Here is a 20864-nt window from a genome sequence, read left to right on the forward strand (position 1 = left end):
TTGGCATTATCTCTTCCACTCTGTGCAAGATCCTTTATGCATTCTGTTACAGTCATTGATGAATATTTATTTCAGTGATAAAAAGTGATGTATAATGGACAAGTGAAAGAGAGAGAGAGGGAGGGAGAGGGGAGAGAGAGAGAAAGAGAGAGAGGAGAAGAAACTAGTAGTCCTTGGGTTATGATGGCAATTGGGACCAGAATTCCCATTGCTAAGCAATGTGGTTGTAAAGGCCAGTAACATGTTATCATATTGCTTAGCCATAGCAAGCAGTCCCAGTTGCCATTGTTAAGAAAGGACGATGCAGGTTAAGCAAGGATCTTACGCGATCACAATTTCCTGACAGCTTCCCTTTGGTGACTGCCATTTGCTACAACATTATAATCGCGAGGCAACCCTCAGTACCTGGCTCAGAGTCACATGACTGCAGTGATAGTGTGACAGTGGGAATTACATGGACCGTATAAGTGTCATTTGTTCAGCCCTTTCATAACTTTGAATGGTTGTTGAATGAATGATTGTAACTTGAAAGTTATATGTATTGTTGGAGACATTGGGAAAATGAATGAAAATACTTCAAGAAAAGCTCCAGATTCTGAAGGATAAGAGGAGAAGATCAAAGTACACAAGGCAGACCTAGAAGAAGATGGAGAGACAAAATTAAAGACACACTACAACAACATCAATTAACAATGGTTAAGGCCATCAGAAGAGAAAGAGCCAAACTTTGTATCTCCTTTAACACCCAAAATGGTAAAAGAGGAAATAAAGAAGAAGTTAAGAGGAATGCTTCATTTAAGAAATGATTGTTTACAGTGGAAAAATCTGTTGTCTTTCCTAGTCCAGTGTACTATATTTGAAGTCTGCAACATTACAATGGGAATATTTTTGAACATTGAAATCACATTGCTGATGCTGTCCATAAAGTATCTACTATGATCTAAAAAAAACCACCAGAAAATACAGCCATTATATAATATAAAACAATGATTAGAAGGCAAGCTGATATATTTTCCCAATGTGCTAATATCCAATTTAGATTGCCCTTTTTCTCTGGACAATCATATGTCATACAAAAACTTATTTATTTTCTTATTATTGTTTTTATAAATGCAAGGTTAGGAGGCATAGTTTGAAGTATGGTAGTACTTGCTTACTAACTGCCTCATGCTGCAACTATTCAAAGTTTTTTTTTTGTTTACATTTATATCCCGCCCTTCTCCGAAGACTCAGGGCAGCTTACAGTGTGTAAGGCAATAGTCTCATTCTATTTGTATATTTACAAAGTCAACTTATTGCCCCCCCCAACAATCTGGGTCCTCATTTTACCTACCTTATAAAGGATGGAAGGCTGAGTCAACCTTGGACCTGGTGGGACTAGAACCTGCAGTAATTGCAGGCAGCTGGTTTTAATAACAGGCTTCTTACAGCCTTGAGCCACCACGGTTTTGGTACTAAAAGAACTGTCTGCAATCAGTCTTCACCTTTACAGCAATCGTAGCATCCAGCAGTCATGTTCTTCATAACAGGCACACATTTATGACTGTTGCAGTGTCCCATGGTCATCTATAATAATAATAATAATAATAATAATAATAATAATAATAATAATAATAATAATAATAATAATAATAATAATAATAATAATAATATTTTAATTTGTATACCGCCCTTCTCCCGAAGGACTCAGGGCGGTGCACAGCCAAAATAAAATACAAAAAAGAACAGCACATACAGTACTAAGAACAACCCTTAAAAAACTTATTCAATTGGCCAAATTTAAAATACAGTAACACCCTATAAAATTTAAAACCCGTAAAAGCAAATTAAAATTTTAAAAATCAAGCCAGTCCAGCAAGACGGAATAAATAGGTTTTAAGTTCGCGGCGAAAGGTCCGAAGGTCGGATAGTTGACGAAGTCCAGGGGGAAGTTTGTTCCACAGGGTAGGAGCCCCCACAGAGAAGGTCCTCCCCCTGGGGGCCGCCAGTCGACATTGCTTGGCTGACAGCACCCTAAGGAGTCCCTCTCTGTGAGAACGCACTGGTCGCTGGGAGATAGAAGATGGCAGTAGACGGTCCCGTAAATATCCTGGTCCTAAGCCATGGAGCGCTTTGAAGGTAGTCACCAATACCTTGAAGCGCACCTGGAAGACAACAGGCAGCCAGTGCAGTCTGCGCAGGATGGGTGTTACATGGGAGCTCCGAACCGCTCCCTCTATCACCCGCGCAGCTGCATTCTGGACTAACTGGAGTCTCCGAGTGCTCTTCAAGGGGAGCCCCATGTAGAGAGCATTGCAATAGTCCAAGCGAGAGGTAACGAGAGCATGAGTGACCGTGCATCTGATTACCATTTACATACTTGTAACCACCTTGCAACAAACAGAGTTAATAAACTAAACACCTTAGTTTAGTGACTGAATTGCCAGTTCCAATAGTGGTTGCTAAATGATGGCTATCTAATTGAATGCTGTATGTTGAATCTTTTATTCATAATATAGCAATTCCAATGTTTTCAGTAAAAAGTGACTAATGGGAGAGGAAATCTGTTTGTTAGTAAAGGAGACACCCATAGCACCAGATTAGTGGCTCATTCCTACATGTATTGAAGTAAACCTTCAATTTTCATTCCGTTTGCTGGCTAGGGCTTACAGGAATAGTAGTCTAAAACAGGGCTGTCAAACTTGCGACCCGCGGGTCGGATGCATCACGTGCTGGTCACACCCATGCTCAGTTTAGCGAAGGGGGAAAAAGTCACAATACATTATGTGACGACACTGTGACAACATGAGTTTGACACTCCTGGTCTAAAATAACTCATGGACCATTGGTTGACCATGTGCTCTTGATTACTGTAAATTTCATGTTCCTATTCTAGTATGTTTATGTGATTCATTATAAGATTCATGCTGGGATTCTACAAGAAGAACATTTCAATTTTTACATAATAAAATATTTAATGTATAAAATTATATACAATTTATATAAGCTAAAATGACATTGGAGTTCCTATATTCTGTTTGCTCCAAGTTTTCTTTCTAACATCATCATTGTCTTCACTTTGTCTTCACTTACTCACAAAATGCTATCTGGAGGTAAAATATAACTCAGATGGAAGCCTTTTAGTTCAATACCAGATATAAGTCTAAAATGAACTGACATGTTTAGCCAACTTCATACCATTGGAGGCTCACACATTTATTATCTGTTACTGCCTTGTTTACACTTATTTGACATCTATCTGAGCAGAAAGTTTTAAAATGAAGGCTTCCATATGGTGAAAATGCAAGATGGGTCCATCTGTATCAATTTGGCTGCATTAAATTAAAATAAGCTGCCTAACTGAGTATAAGCAACACCAATAAAAGCTGACCTGGACATATAGAAGAGAGTGGCCACAATTATCTGCCTAGGTTAAACAACATTCAGCTTGAGAAATATAGTCAATATGACTCCTTGAACTTCCAAACTCCTATATGTATGGAAACAAATTGCTTAAAAGAAGAGCCGTCTTCCTTACGAAGTTGCCCTCTGTTGTGTATGTTTAGATTTTAGTTCTTTTAAGGTTATAACAGCTTGTCACTAAAGGTAAGTATTTTGTTACCTTTATTTTGTTCTGCTTTAAAGTGAAGATTAGGTGACTGTGTTCAAATGTTTTATGTGTTCTTACATGTTAATTATTTCTTAGCTGATAGTAAGTTTTTATCTTGTTATTTAAATAATAGGTGAAAATATAGGAGACACTCAATAGCCTGATGTTATGAATCTTCTAAAAGGGGTTGATGCTGCATCATTTATTTATTTATATTTATTTATTAATCGTATTTGTATACCGCCCTATCTCCCGAAGGACTCAGGGCGGTTAACAGGCACATAAAAACACATAAATACAGAGTAAAAACAATTAAAAAACTTATTCTAAAAGCCGAATATTTAAAACAATATAAAAATAAAACCCATTTAAAACCCATAAATTTAAAATCTAATTCAGTCCTGCGCAAATAAATAAGTGTGTTTTAAGCTCGCGGCGGAAGGTCCGGAGGTCCGGAAGTTGACGAAGTCCTGGGGGTAGTTCGTTCCAGAGGGTGGGAGCCCCCACAGAGAAGGCCCTTCCCCTGGGCGTCGCCAGACGACATTGCCTCGCTGACGGCACCCTGAGGAGTCCCTCTCTGTGAGAGTGCACGGGTCAGTGAGAGGAATCAGATGAATGAAAACACTTCTGTTCAATTTCTTGCCTGTGGCCTGTGATGGTTTACCATATTTTTACAGTGGCTTAGCCATCCCACCTCAATTTCCACTTTCCAGTGTCTGATAAATAGTTTGAATTGAATCTGTGAATGCCTTAATTTCCATCTACCTTGAAACATTGTTGTGAGAGGGAACCACTAGCTATCAAGCCACTATTCTCCTAGTGCACCCTATAATATGGAGCTGAAATCAGACTAGAGTTTTTTCTTTGCTTTGATTTTCAAAAGTACCCCTGCTTGCCCAGAAATAAATGACACAGCAATGTCATGGGGCGAGACAAGCCCAATTCTAATTCTGCATGGAAGTATTGTTATAATAGAGATATCATTGATCTTCTTTTGTAATCAATTTTGTAATCAATGCTGCATCTTACCAATTAGACAATTTTCTTTAGTAAGCCCTGCAACAATGATGGACATTAGGAAAACATGAAACAGTTTGGATTTTGCACATTGTCCTGGAGTGACTCTTGGCAGACAATGCATTGCACACAACCCCAAGAATATGAGATCACACCGATGAAATTTGGGGGCAAAATGACTTTTAGTGCCATGATTATTCTTAGGATTTTACTTTATAAATAAGGAAGGGTATTGAACCAGAAGGCAAATCTCTCCTATTTCTATACTGTTTAGCTCCTACACCAAATAATGTGAAATTTTTGAAACCCACCACTGATATATGGTACTAGGTTATGTTTGTTTTGTGCATCCTTAAATCTATGAAACTAAAGCTGTGTAGGACCCCAAAAAAAAGGAAGGGAGGGAAGGAGTTCTGATGTGTAGCCTCCTTTAACACACATTTTCCAAGACTTCAGGAAGAAAAATTTCCACACAACCTTCTGAGAATGTCCCAATTTAAAAATAATCCTTTTTTTTTTTTTTTGAGGCTGCATGCCTGGATGTTTCTGTCTGCCATCTAATATTGTTCAAAATGACCAGGAAATCAGTAAAGCAATTAGCTGGTTAAGAAAATGGCTAACTGCAAACCTGGCCTAATTGTTGAAGAAGTTCGCATATACTCAACATTAGGTTTTATGTCATAATTATTATTAAAAGATCTTCTTCTCTAAGGAAGCCATGCATTGAGCAAGGAAATTATTGAGGAGTATAAATATCAGAGCAATAGCTTTGGGGAACCTATTTTTTTAAAAAAAATTCCCTTTACTTTTCTCTGAACTGTCTTTTCCATAAGCCTTTTGCAAAATGCAGTAAGTCGGAACCACTAATGTTTTGTCTGTTTAATGAATTTTTTAGCTTAAGCATTGTTGATTAAATAGGAGAATGTGCTGAAGCAGTACAGTGAAGTATAGCTTAAATTGCTGACCACATAATTAATAATTTCTTCATTTCTGCAGTGTTAAGCTTTATGAACATCTGTGAATTAATTTCACTATTGCTATGAAATTGAGTAGTACAAAGGACAGGTTTATAGTTCTGCTTTCCTTTTTATTATTTTTAGCAGATCTAAAAATAAAAGCAAATAGGATAAGCAGGGCAATAATGGTAATTCCCTTCTTTTACAGGGACAATTTTGTGTTGTTTGTTTTTTCCCACTAAAATATTCTGGTGTTCAAGATAATGGCATTTCAGTAGAACATTAAAATCTCAGAGAATAAAATATGCTATCCGTGTTGGTGGGGATCAGCCCTTCAAGCTTCAGAGGGTGATTAAACTTCCATTTAATTCAATGAGAATATGGTCATGGATGGCTCTTTCAAGATTAGCTCATCTCAGAACAATCTATTTTCCTGAATATTGAACATTATAGACAGCAATTACTGTTTTCTATTATATAGCGGCAATGTTCAGATAATAGCATGAAATCTTGCACTGTAAAGAGAGACAATCACATGAATATCATTATTAATTTCTTAGTCTTTTTCTGTGATTTGATTTATCTAATATAGGTACTCTTTTTGTAATCTTGGGCTCTTTTTGTATTGTACCGAGAAAGCTCTTTTAAAGTAATTTTTCTACCTTTCATTCAATTCTATGGCTTCTTGTCTCTCATTGTTGCCATTTGTGGGATGATGATTTGTGAGCTGTTTTTGCTAGCCTTCACAATTGCTCTCTTCTAAGGAAAGTACCAACTTTTTACTATTATATCTATCCCAGTTCCAGTACTTATCGTGATTGTAGAACCTCACTTTATTTCTCTGAAATTTGCTATCTGTATTACACACAAACAACTGTTTTTATGCAACTTTAAAAGGATTCAGTCTCAAACAGTAACACTGTTATTGCAATAAAGGTTATTGCAAATCTTTAAAAACACAGATTTTAAAGAATTGTGTCTAAAAAATTTCATCAGTTTTCAGTGATGTTTTGCAATCAGTTTGGTGTAGTGCTTAAAGCTGCTGGCCTAGGAAAACAGGAGACTGTAAGTTATAGTCCTATTTTAGGCATGAAAGCCAGATAGGTAACTTTGGTCCAACCCTCTTCATAGACACGAGAAAAATCTAATGAAATAAATTTCATCCTGACCTAATCATCCTATTGATTTTGTCTTGTTGGATAAAAGCAGAAGTGCTAGTGCCATTTATGTGTTTATTTTTGCCATACTAGACTAGATAATAAGGGACTAAAAGTCCCTTTTTCCAATTATTACACGGAACTGAGTACAAGTTAGAATGGAAAAAGAGGTGAACTGTTTCCAAAGATGGGCAGATATGATGAAGCACTGATGAAGCACCCACAATTTCTGAAGGCAAGCTATTCCCCTGCTTTATTGTTCTCACTGTTAGGAAATTTCTCTTTAGTTCTAGTTCTAGGTGTTTTTTTTTTGCATTTATATCCCGCCCTTCTCCGAAGACTCAGGGCGGCTTACACTATGTCAAGCAATAGTCTTCATCCATTTGTATACTATATACAAAGTCAACTTAGTGCCCCCCAACAATCTGGGTCCTCATTTTACCTACCTTATAAAGGATGGAAGGCTGAGTCAACCTTGGGCCTGGTGGGACTTGAACCTGCAATATTGCAGGCAGTTGCTGTTAATAACAGGCTGCATTAGCCTGTTGAGCCACCAGAAGCCACCAGAAGGTTGCTTCTCTCCATGATTAGTTTCCATCCATTGTTTTTTGTCTTGCCTTCTTATGGTTTGGAAAATAGGTTGATACCTTCTTCTTTGTGGCAGCCTCTCAAATATTGAAACACTGCTATCATGTCGCTCCAGTCCTTCTTTTCTCAAGATTAGCCATACCCAAGTCCCACAACTCTTTTTCATATGTTTTAGTCTCCAGGCCCCTAATCATCTTAGTTGCTCTTCCCTGCACTCTTTTCAAAGTCTCGGCATCTTAGAAAAATCTGTTAGGAATCTATCTCGGAGCTGATGATTCAAATCTCTTCAATAATAGCCTTTATTAGGAAAATGGGTGAAAAATGAATGTTTGGCAAATAAGCAGCCTCTTAATGAACAGATGAAAGATTTTTTACTTTAACTTGGCCTAATCTTACCATTGTACAGTGAATCTGTAAATTGACTTGCTTATTTAATAAGCCAGACCAAAAATGTGTAAAATGCATTACTGTATTAATTTTTAGGCTCTCTTATGATTGGATGTGCAGACAGAACCAAATATGTGAGAGCATCAGATAAAATACAGAGATTTGTGTGTCTTGCAGATAAGGCTTGCATGTGAAATGATTTTTTTCATGCAATAAATTCTAGAATGAAATGCCTTAGGGTCTTCAGAGAACCCTAATACGAAATAACTTTCTAGGAAATCCTAATGAGTGCATTGGAGAATTGGGGTTATTTTAGCAATCTCTCTTTGCTCACAAAAGTATTTTTTCACTAGACATTTTATATTTGAGACAGATGAAAATATATTTCACTTCTGTTCAATTATGCAAGAATATATGGATAAATACTTGGAATTAGGCATGTCTGGTTGAGTAACAGTTATTTTTCTTTAACCCAACCCAACTTATAGGACTGTTGTGAGGAAAATAGGAGGAAGAAAGAATACTATGTATGTTCACTGCCTGTAATTATTTATAAAAATGATAAAGGCAGGTTAAAAAAAAATCTAAAATATAATTTAAAAAAATTATTCACTTGAACAATGATAAAGTATATAGTTTATATATAAGGCAGGCAAGGAAGCACTATATTCTTGTGGAAAAATATACATTTTGTAAAGTAACCTTTACTTTTAAAAAAGACATTCTGTAAATAAACAACCTGTTAGTATCTGTGCACATCATAAATCTTAACAATTAATTCCACAATGAGTGAACCATTTACTTCGGTACTGATTTCCCTAAAGAGAAAAGCTACATTTCTTTTGTTGACCTAAGATTGCAATTTCATTTACAGCTTATCTGTTGTGGAACAAATTTCCTTTTAAGGATGCGGTGACATTAATTTCTTTTCTGAATGATTCCTCCTTCCTCCCCAGTTTGGGAAAATATATTTCATCAGCCATCTAAAAGAAACCAGATTTTGATTTGGCACTCAAGAATTCAACTTCCAATTATTTTAATCAAAATCTAAAAACAGTATCTTCCAGAGGGATCTGTGTGCGGTTTCCTGGGCTTTATTCGATTTTAATTACAATTGGAATAATAGTAGGCTACAAAAACAGGGTTGTTGGGAGGTTTTGGGCTCAACGTTTCCTTCCAAATTTGTTTTGGAAGTAAATAATCTTTGAGAATGGTGTGTGCTAAAAGAAATCTATTAGCTGGTGAGAAATGCTGTATGTCATGATTTTAAAAATTTGGGAATGTTTTGCATATTGTATATGTCAGTTTTTTATTTTATTTCTCTAAAGATTTTATTCTGCACCCTATAGCATCTCTAATTATTGCTGAAGTAGAGGACAACTGAAAATCTCATTGCATTGCAATGTGAAAACAGAATCCAAATTGAATTATTCATCCTTATCACCATCATCACATCATCTCTAGTCCTTGAAATCTTTGTTACCGAGTTTAGGAAAAGCATATGCAATACCTACAAATATATTTTAGGTTGTTCAGAAGAATCTAGGCACTCCAATCCATTCTCATGTTCTTCTGGCTTCTTTCTAGTTAACCCAGTATTAACATTTCTTGTCCAATTAACTTGTTTGGTTCTCCTTGGATTATTTTAAAAATCTGCTATTAGGGATTTTAATACTTCATTAAACCTTCATGTTTATTTGCTAATGTCTGACTCCTGTGTATATTAACTATATAAATGTAAGTATTTGAAAAATAGACATAACTTCATTCCCGGCTTGGTCATTTGGACAAAAAATTATAATAAACAAACATGTCCTTATCTTTATAAACGGCAAGTATGACGATGGAAAGCAATGAGGAGAATTCTTTAGTAAGTACTTCTAAGCTTCTTCCTTTCTTTAGAAACTCTGGGCACTCATAGACAATAAAATTCAAGGTCTTTCATGCCTTTCTGCGCTAAGGCCATAAGCCCATTACCTTTATGATAGCTAAGTAGCTACAGCAAGCATTGACAAGGAGTCATCATTCAGGCTGTGGTATCAAAGCGGTTCATTCAGGAGTACCGAGAGAAATAGGGCAAGCAAATATGAGAGAGAAAGGAAAGAGGGAGGAACCGGAAGTGTTGTGACGAGACTGGCTGGAAAATAGCGATGCTCCAACGAGCTTCGTGAAAATCCAGCCAGACAAACTGCTGTTGGGGGGATCTTTGGACTGGAACCATCTTGGAGGGATGGTGAAGAAAGAAAGGTGCCTCGGAAGACCAAGAGGAACAGGCAAGTTCCTCGAAGGGTTGGAGGCAGCTCTTTGATCTGGCAGCGGAGGTGGCGGCCATTAAAATGACTGCTGTAAGTTGGGGCAACCCGGCTAAGATTTGTGCAGGAGCGATGTTTGAATGGAGCATTGTTACCGGATGAGCGATTTGGCCAACTTAAAGGTAAAAAGAAATTTTTTAAAAAAAAGTTTAAAAGAGGTCCCAACATGAAATAAGTGGGTAATTAGCACTCGGAAATTTTAATTGGAGGGAAAAGAAAAAAGAGGGAGTTAAAATACTAAAGCCCAAAAAAGAAAATTTCTATTTGGACTTAAAATTGAATTTGGAGAAATTAGAAATAATACAAGAAAAAGAAAACTGAGAGAAAGCACTTTTTAATAATAAAAGGAAAAGAAATTGAAGAGAAAGTAGTTTCTATGTGGATTTAAAAGTGATACTTTGTTGCCTGGGGATTTGTGAATTGGAGAGAGAAATCTGCTGGTGGAAAGAAAGCACTACAACAAATGCTTTAAACATTGAAGGAACAGAAAGAATTTTGACTACTGTGGGAAATTTTAAGGAGTACTTGTTTAAACAGCTAGATCCCGACTTTGAAAAGAAGTGAAAAAGAACAAAGTCTTAAACTGGTCTAGACAAATATTTGATATTACTAGGAAATTAAAAAAGAGAGAGAGAGAGAGACACTACATGGACTTGAATTTTAACTACATATAAATTAAAATATTATTGTTTTGAATTGACAATATGGAACATTGGGAATATGAGGAACTAATGGAAATGTTTAAGAAGGTGTGTGAAGCGTTTAAGGGTGATAAAGAAGCGGAAATCTGGTTAAAATACAAAAAAAAGGAAAAAGAATATAAATGTGAAGCAAGAACATAATGTTGAAGGGAAAATAATTGAAGATGAAAAAATAGATAATTACACTCGGATTGACAGTGAAAAACAAAAAGTGGATAGGGGAGGAATATCATTCAAAAAAGAAAGGAAGAGAAGGAAATGGGAGAATTAAAAGGGTAACAATCTTAAAAATGAAAGAAAGGATTCAGGGGAAAAGATACAATAAATATAAAAAGAAAAAGAAGAAAATAAGAGAAAGGGAAAAAGAAGTGGAGTTTTGGAGAGGCCAAAAGAAAATGGAGAGAAGGAAGGAAATAAAGCAATTATTAGTTGATTTAAGAGAAATGCAAACAAGAAGTATACTGTTTATTGTAAAATGGATTAGCAGATGCAATATGAAATGAAGATTGGTTTAAATGTGAAAATAACTGAAATTAAGATACAAAATTGAAATGCTAGTAAATGAGGAAAATAATTGATGTTGGAGTAAGAAATTAGGAACTAAGGAAAATAAGAGGTTTTCTTATTTTCTTATAAGAGGTGCAAGGTTAATTAGGTTAAAAGGTTTCAGTGTAAAAATGGAATAAGTTGAAATACATTGTTAATAATTTAAAAATGTGATGGGGAATTTGAAATATATAGTTAATAAATGGAGAAAAAATCGTGGTTGCCCGGATACCATTGTGGAAAGTATTGAATTGAAAATAAATAAAACAACGGAGAGAGAATGGAAGGAGGAGTAGAAGAGAGGAAGGAGAAGGAGAAATAGAAGAAAGGGAAAAGGAGAGGAAGAAAGGGAGGGGAAATAAGAGTAGGAGAGAAGGTTAGAAAGGGAGGAAGGAAGGAGAAGGGGGGAAAGGAAGGGGAAGTAGAGAAGGAGGAGAAGAGAGGAAGGAGAAGGAGAAATAGAAGAAAGGGAGGAAAATAAGAGTAGGAGAGAAGGTTAGAAAGAGAGGAGAAGGAGAGGAAGAATTGTTGTAAAACAAGGGAGATGAAATGATAGAAAGGCAACCCCGAGCATGTTCAAATTTATTAGGATGAAAAATGAATCAATATGAAAGTTAAAAGAGAATATATATGATTAACAATGGATAAGATAAGATAACTAATCGAAATAATGTTAAGAAACTAGGATTTGAGGGCGGATGGTGATGCTGTTTATAAAATAAGTATAGAAGTATTAAGATAAAAAAGTATGGAAAAAATATTTTTTGGCAAAAATTGTAACTATGTAAAATGAAATTGAATAAATTGATAAGTTCTATAAGATATATAAGATAAGGTGTGTGTACGTGAAAGAAAAAATCAATAAAACTTGATTTTAAAAAATGTGCACGGGGGTGCCTGCTTTCCAAGCAATCTTGGCCCCTGAGGACCACATACATAAGATAGAACTAGAACTCTCAGTCTGCTGACTTCTATCCCAGTACCTTTAACTATTATTCTAAACTGGCTTTCTTTATACATTTTTTTCTTTCTAGTGTTTTTCTCACAAGTGCAGGGTCCATATTTTTTCAGGCCAATTGGGCTATAGGAATTGATCCATTCTGCAAATGGAGGAAGGAAGGGAGAGAATGAGGGAAAAGAAAAAGAAAGAAAGAAAGAAAGAAAGAAAGAAAGATAGATAGATAGATAGATAGATAGATAGATAGATAGATAGATAGATAGATAGATAGATAGATAGATAGATGACCCATAGCTCCTACCACCATGCAGAACTTCATGTGAATAAGATTATTTTCCAGGGATAATTCTATATACTTAACAGAACTTAAGTTGGTTCTGTTAAGAAATGCTTTAATTTTGAAAGAAACAAGTGGTTTAAAAACTCTTAGATCACTTCATAGTAACACAAAATTCTTGACTAAGATAGACTCACCATGGAAATTGCACAAGGCCTCTTTGTCTTGTTATTCATCAACTCTATGCAGACTGCCTTTACAGCACAAAATCACCAAAATGAAGGATCTTGTTTTCTTCTCTCATTTAGCTATGAATCACATCAGCCAATATATTGAACACAAAAGAAATGACTGAATTTTTGCTTATGAAATGTGTTTTTTCACACTTCCACTCTGGTAATGCTTGCTTGATTGCCTCATATGTTATTGTGAAGTCAGCCTATAAGACATACTGCACGCATGTTGATCACTGATCAATGAAATAAAAAAGGAATAATAAAGTGGAAGATGTGCCTTGGGAAATTAATTTCTAGTAATGCTGTTAATAATAACAGAGAAGAGGAAAAACTAAAAATGTTTACTATAGGAAAGATTGTATTTTTTGAGGGGGAAAAACCTTTTAAAATGATTATGTTCTGACTTTTCCCCATTTTCTGCAAATAATTCTCCTAAGCTGATCTTGAATAAATAATGATTTTGCTCCTGTATTGCTTTTTTCTGATGGCTAGTTGTGATCTTTGAGTTAGTTCAGTTTACAAATCTGCCAGGGGAAAGTTTCAGTCTGTTCTCCTGTTTGTTTTGAGCAATACATTAATTCCATTGTGTGCTCAGGAAGGCTGTCTTGATAGGACACACTTTTTGCTGTAAATTTGTTTAGCTTTTTTCTATTCATGTATGGAAGGTAGTCCTCAAGTTACAACCACTTGTTAGGCAACAGTTCAAAGTCGCAACGGTGATGAATGAGGAGAATTTGTCATGGGTCCTCAGTGTTCACAGCCTCACAATGTCCCCAAGGTCATGGCACACAAGTACAATGTTGCAGCAAGACATGATCATGTGATTGTTATTTATAACATTCCTTGCTGGTTTCTTCACCACCAAAGTCAGTGGTGAAGCCGGTTGGAAGTTGCTCCTACTCTAATATTTTTTCACCAGTCCATGGTCTCTAGCGCCTTGGCCATCCCCCATGGCACCGTTCTCAGTAGTGCCTGTTCTTTCATGATATCTGCACATCTTCTTGCATTCCCTAGCACCTGTCCTCAGCACCCATCCATGACTCTGTGACTTACATGCACCCAGCTGCCCACTCTCTAGTACCTGCTTATGGCACATCCCCACCTTCCAATACTCCACAGCATCTCCCTACATGTTATTTTAACAAGCATATTTGGATACTAAGATAGAATTAAGCTATAGTAGGTGTAGATGAATTTACAAAAAATTTAACCACCGTTAAAACAGAAATAGAAGAAAAAATATAAACAAAGGCAATGTTACCCAACAGATCAAGGTAGCATTGGGAAAAAAACCTTCCCCAAATGCCTATGTTTTCCCTGCCAACTTCACCATATGGTTTCCTTTCTCTCGGAGCTTTGGCAGCCAGTCAGAAAACTGGTTCTTTTAGTGCCTAATACTCTGAGGAACTGAACTCAACAATGTCTTAAAGTGACTTTAAGAACCGATAGGGCTTTCCCCCAAAGCAACAGGAAAGTAATATCATCCAGAACAGTTTGCTATCTTAAAGAAGTGCCGATTACACTGTCAAGCCACATTATGTCTTGGCAATTCTCTTGCGTAACAAATTGAAGAAGGAGGGATGTGAGGAATGTTTCCTAGGGTTCCAGTAAGTGGCAGCAGAAGACCCAGAGGTCTTTTCCAATACTTTCTTTGATGGAGAACACATGGAGTTGTGGTTGGAGTTGTGGAACCAAAACAGCTGTCCCCCAATTTCTTTCTCTTGACAAGGGAAATAGTATGGAACTGGCTCTGTAGCCAGCAGCCCTACAATAGAGCTGTATTCCAGAAGACCCTTCTATATATGTATACAAAAAGCAGTTCTAAGATGGAAGGATGGGCAAATGTGGAGTGAAGAACAAGTCAAACCATGTGGAAATGGAAGTGGGACAATTGGCTTTTCAACTGTGGGGAAGCAGGTCACTTTGGTGCCATGAGAACTGGTATCCAGAAGACCTTCTCATTCTTCTTTTCCCATTACTTCTGCTAGCCATGGGTTGGAAAGTATGGTGAGGGGGCGGCTTGTTATCACTGTGAGAAAGCCATGACTCTGTCACTGCCAAAAGGAAGATGGTCTTAAAAACCAATGACCAGGAAGAGGTTGCCCACAGCAGCTTGATACAATCACTTTGAATTGATGCACTTCAGAGGGACCAGACGGTATCACTTAGGTGAGAGAAAGCTAGAAGGCACTTCTTTTGAACTGGAAAAAGAAGATGCCAATGGTGGTGGGTTAGGGATGGATTGAAGATGCTAAATGATTGTAGGGCATTTTCACACCATGGCAAGCAGGAAAAATAGATCAGTCCATAGTCATCAAATAGTCTACATGCCCTTGAATCCACTACAATACATTACTTGAACTTGCTGTTCATAATGCATTAAGTAGTACAGGTAGTCCCTGACATACAAAAGTTGGTTTAGTGATCATTCAAAGATACAACAGCGCTGAAAAAAGTGACTTCTGATCATTTTTCATACTTACAACCATTGGAGCATCCCAATGGCCATGTGGGCAATTGGCATGTATTATGATGGTTGCAGTGTCCCAGAGTGTTGTAATCACCTTTTCTGATCTGACAAGTAAAATCAATGGGGAAGCCAGATTCAATTCAATACAATTCAAATCTTTATTGTTAATGCATCAACATTGGTTGAGCTCCCTCAGTGCACCCCCCCCAATAGAATACAACGCACAGTGAAGACAAAAAAATCCCTAACCCAATAAATCATATTAACAAAACATCCAGTCCTATTGCACCAGTGTGAACATGTTACACATTGTGCCGGCCCTGCAGTCCAACATACTACATATTTACGATGTTATTTCTCATTCAGGAGTCTGACAGAACACGGATAAAAACTGTTCTTTAGCCTATTTGTGCGGCTGGCTATACTTTTCTATCTCCTTCCTGATGGTAGGAGGATAAAGAAGTGATGACCAGATCCAACATATCTGTTTGTGGCCGGTCTCTCAGAAAGTCTTTGATCCAGTCACAGATGTAAGAGGGAAAATCCAAGTCAGTCAGCTTTTCAATAAGGATACTCGGCAGAATGGTGTTGAAGGCCGAGCTATAGTCTATGAAAATCATCCTGACATAGTTCCGGGGTTTCTCCAGATGGCTCGCTACAGAATGTAAAGCAGGAGCTATGAATTGTCTGTTGACCTATTCCCCCTGTAGGGCAAACTGATATTTGGTTATCTCTCAAAGCATTTCAACACTACAGACATTAATGCGATAGGTCTGTAGTCATTTAAGCAGTTACTTGCTGTTTTCTTCGGGACTGGGACAATAGTGGCTGCTTTCAAGCATGATGGCACATAGGCTGTTTGCAGGGAGATATTAAAGTTCCTTGTTAGGACCCCTGCTAATTGATCGGCACAATTCTTTACCACTATCCCCAGCACTCCATCTGGGCCTAGGCCTGAATCTTTATTAAGATTCACTTAATAATGGTGCTACTAACTTAACAATTGCATTAGTTCACAATAACTGTGGCAAAAAAGGTTGTAAAATGGGGGCAAAACTCCCTTAACAAAGGTCTCACTTAGCAACAGAAATTTTGGGCTCAATTGTCATAAGTTGAGGAATACCTATATTTACTGGAGCTTGCTTCTAGTGTACTCAAGATTTTATGCAAGTTCTATTCTTTCTATTAGAATTTGGTCTCTGTTATTCTAGTATTCCTTGTATTCATAATTAGTGGGGGTAGTATATAAGAGAGCAGTATACCTCTCTAAAGTTCCATGTATGCCTTCTGGTGTTTGGACTTAAAAAAAGAAACTTAAAGAATATGCTAGTATTAGTGAAGTTTTCCAGCTCAATTTCCCTTCAGTTGGAAGCTAACAGAAATAATTTCTTATATCTATCTTGGAACTTGACCTAATCATCACATAGCTTAGGCTGACTTTTAAAAAGTTGAGACAGTATAATGACAATTTGGTATTGTAAGACACAGGCCCGTTGGTTCAATCTCATTAACTCACAAGATGGCCTTAAATAAACCTCTCTGTGATACGAATAATACTGACTCTCATACTAACATAAGCTTACTGGAAGAAGGAATTTGTAACTTTTGAGTGCAGTATACAGAAGCTGAGCTGCTAATTGTGTCATTCTTTTCACTTCGCACTTTATCCCATTGATGCAGTTTACACAGTAATGGTAACTACTAAGTACAATTGTCGATTTGTGATATTGTGAATTGCAGCCTTGCATGTTAATTATAAAAACAAAACTTTTTTTTTGTTCTGCAGTATTTTGGAAGTTTGCTCGTGATATTCTGCGTTGAGTTGGCCTGTGGTGTTTGGACCTATGAACAAGAAATTACAGTGAGTATGTGTATAGGAAAATTGATCATGTTCAGAGATTCTGATTCTTTTAAATATTCAAATCTTGATCTAATTTCTTCCTTCACATGTATGATGCCTTATGGAACATAAAAGTAAATTCTATGAAAATTACTTGGAATGAGTTTTAATATGATCCATTTGGGATTGTTCTTAGGTGCCTTACTATATAAACGGAAATTTTTGTTCTACATTAAAAAATCTAGCTAATCCTAGTTTAGATAAAAGAGAATTTCTGTTCTATTATATTGTATTATTAAATTAATTAGATCAGATCAGATCATAATATTTTTATTCATACTGTAGCAGTATATCCTTTTAAAAAAAATATGGACCTGATTAATGTATTTAGAGAATTTGTAATCAAGTTGGGTAAATTAAGCTAGCGTATTAATAAAACTTGTTTTCTGACTAAGTCGCAGTCTGCAATTGGCTTTATCTTGTTCCCATATGATAGAGCAAAATATTCACTATGGACCAGTTAATGTCTACCTAATCATATAAACTGATCAATCCAGTTTTGCATATTTTTCAAAAATTCTTTGGGTTTGAAAATGTCATCTGTTTCAGTAGCACTTTCCATAATTGTTAAAGCAAGCTGTGTTTGGAAACCACATTAATTGAAATCATTGCAGCATGCCTCTTCTTCCAATGTTCTGAAGAAGCTGAATCTTTATAGTCTGTAGAAAATGACCAGACACTCGGTCTAATCCAGATAATATTTGTTGTTGGGTGCTATTGGAACCATAGCTAGAAAAATTGTGTTGGTCTCCAGTATGAGAATTATACTATGGTGTTGTGACTGTTATTGGACTAAGAGTGGGACGACCCAGTTTAAATCCCCCTCAGCCAGGGGTGAAATCTAAAAATTTTCCCTACCAGTTCTGTGGGCTTGGCTTAATTGGTGGGTGTGGCTTGGTGGTCAGGTGACTGGGTGGGCGTGGCCAATAACAATAAATAATAAAAATAATAAACAAAGTACACAAAACAATGAGAGGTACCAAAAACCAACTTTCACACTTTATACACACATAACACAACACAACTGACTCACACACACACAAAATGCCACATACAGCTTTGTGAGATTTTGTGTGTTTGTGTAGTTAGAGTAAAACACTACAGAAACACACAAAATCTCAGAAAGCTACACAAATATTTTATTTTATGATTTTATTTTATTTATATTTTTAGATAAAAGCAACTAAATTTAAAACTTCCTTAACTTTAAATTGCTGTCTTAAAAAAAACCACCTCCTTAAAAAATACCCAATTAACTATTTTTTAAAGCTGCCACCCCCAGTTACTTACCCAATTGGAGGCAGGCAGATTGAATTGCTCACCGATGAGATGGATTGCAGACAGGCAGATTCAGTTGCTAGCTGATGCAATTGATTGTAGCAGCCGAAGCAAGGCTTAGCGAGCCCGAAAGAAGCAGCAATTAGGTAAGTGGGGACCTGGCAATTGGGTGGGCATGGGCGGGGGCTGTTGTAAGAGGTTGTAAAAAAATGATTTTAAAAGCCTGTGATGATCAGGCAACTCAGCTGGGATTGCCAGAGGAAAAAAAGGATTTTAAAAGGCTCCTCTGACGATCACAGCTGAAGTTGCCTGATCATCACTTTTAAAAGGATTGTTTTAATAACCTCTTCAGCCGAAGAGCTTGTAGAAAACATGTTTTTTAAAGGTTCTGGTGATCAGGCAACTCAGCTCGGATTGTCAGAGGAGCCTCTTAAAAGCTTTTTTTTTACAGCCTCTTTGGCCGAAAAGGTTCTTAAAAAAAGCTTTTAAAGGGTTCCGGCGATCCGAGCTGAGCCGCGTGATCATCAAAGGCTTTTTTTCTACTTTTAAAGGCATTTTTTCCAGCTGAAGACAAAATGCTTCTAAAAGTAAAAAAAACAACCCCTCTGATGATGGCGTGGCTCAGCAGGGGCAGGGGGCGGGGATTTTTGCTACCGGTTCTCCGAACCACCCGCCGCCATCGCTACTGAATTGGGCGATCCGGTCCGAACCGGGAGCATTTCACCCTTGCCCTCAGCCCTGGGAAACTCACTGGATGGCTTTGGATAGGTCTGTTTCACAGCCCAGCCCAACTCACTGTTGAAGGAAATGAGAAGAGGTAGTGCTATTTACAATGCACTGAGCTCTTGGAAAGAAGATAGGGTATTACTTTGACAAATAAAAGTGTGCAATAAATACATATGGACTGAGATGTAAACCCTGGTGTGTTCATTAAAGTTTATTTTCAGATAACCATACATGTGGCTGCAGAAAAACAATCACCCTACTTTTTAAAATGCAAAAATCTTAAAAGCTTACCTTTAAAAAAACCTTACTTGGCATATTTAGGATTACTTATTAAAGTTCAAGCAAGACTACTATTCCTTTGAGCAGCTTAATATTGTGTAGCATTACACATTCAGAGTTGTAGGCAACCACATTTTGAATGGATGTTTTTTCTGTAAATATAGATGCCTGTGCTAAAACAGCCGCTGTGTTAAAGAGGCGATTCTGTCCTTTCCTTTTTCAAGCTAGAAAAGTGATTCATTCTTGCAGAGGAAAAGTATAATTAGAATGAAGAAAACAAACTGGCATGCTATGGTGCTAGCTGTTGAATTCTCCTGTCTTCTTTATCTATTTGGTACTTATTTATGAAGAGAATGAAGAGAGCTTTGTGCAGAGTTGCTAAAATATATCAAATAGCAGCAGTCATGTCCTTCCTTCCCTCCGAACCACTTTCTTTCTTTCTTTCTTTCTTTCTTTCTTTCTTTCTTTCTTTCTTTCTTTCTTTCTTTCTTTCTTTCTTTCTTTCTTCTGGAACTAAAGGAATTTCTGGCACTTTTGAAATCTGAAATGGCATGCTAATACCGTATTTTTCATCAAAATTCATTCCCCTGCTACCTGTGCATTCCACCGAGAGGCTATCATTCTAAATATAACTACAGTTAAAAATATTACTTTCTCTAAATGTCAGAATAAAAATGGAAGCATAGCTACATGTGTTTCATTCACTCCATGAGTTCTGCTGTCGTCCTCTGAGAGTTTGATGGAGAAATGCTTTGAGAGAATTGAGGCTTCTTGCCAAGGTACAAGTTTAAAAATGTTCACAAGGAATAGACATTCCTTTAGAAGGGTTAGTAGTTGAAGAAAGAGCCTTCCCAACGGGCCTTACTCTAGCTGGGTAGATGAATGCCCACCTGAAGGAGACTCAGCAAGATCCGGGGGTTGAAGGATGATAATAGCTCTTCTTTCTCCGGATGACAGGCCTGTACATTTCTCTTTTATTTGGTGCTTTCTAGCAATTACTACCTGGATTAAGTTCCTGTTTTCTTCCATTTGACACATCTATAAAATGCTGTCAGTAGCTTGCAAAATCTGTTCCTGGTATTCACTCACCTATTACTGGTATGTTTGAAATAAGTATATTTATTTATATTTGTATAAGTGCCCATCTCATATGAAAGTAAGTATATTTTAAAACCAGACAACAGAAAATATTGCTCCATTTCAGTGTAACAGAACAAACAAGAACTTGGTACCTGATTTGTCAGCCAAAGAATGTATCCATTTTACTAATCTCATAAATGTACAGGAAGTCCTTAACTGACAACAATTCATTTAGTGACCATTCACCATCTTGGCTAATTCAATCAATTTTAAAATCCATTCTTCAATATTTGGCATCCCTTTTTTTCCCAGTGCTTGGCAAATACAATCCTCACAGCCATCACAGTGTGAAGAATAGCACCCCAAATTGTTTTTCAATTGGCTTGTCCAAAATACCTAAAAGAAAA

General features: G+C 36.8%; 1 protein-coding gene across 1 annotated transcript in view; it reads left to right on the top strand.

The window, feature by feature from the left end:
* TSPAN12 (tetraspanin 12) overlaps positions 1-20864 on the top strand; it is a 98515-nt gene that overhangs the window by 51496 nt on the left and 26155 nt on the right. Inside the window, exon 4 of the mRNA XM_058191039.1 lies at positions 16981-17055. Coding sequence (XP_058047022.1) covers positions 16981-17055 — 75 coding nt within the window. The remainder of the gene's footprint in view (positions 1-16980; positions 17056-20864) is intronic.

This window comes from Ahaetulla prasina, chromosome 7 (genome assembly GCF_028640845.1).
Source record: "Ahaetulla prasina isolate Xishuangbanna chromosome 7, ASM2864084v1, whole genome shotgun sequence".
In the NCBI taxonomy this organism is placed as follows: domain Eukaryota; kingdom Metazoa; phylum Chordata; class Lepidosauria; order Squamata; family Colubridae; genus Ahaetulla; species Ahaetulla prasina.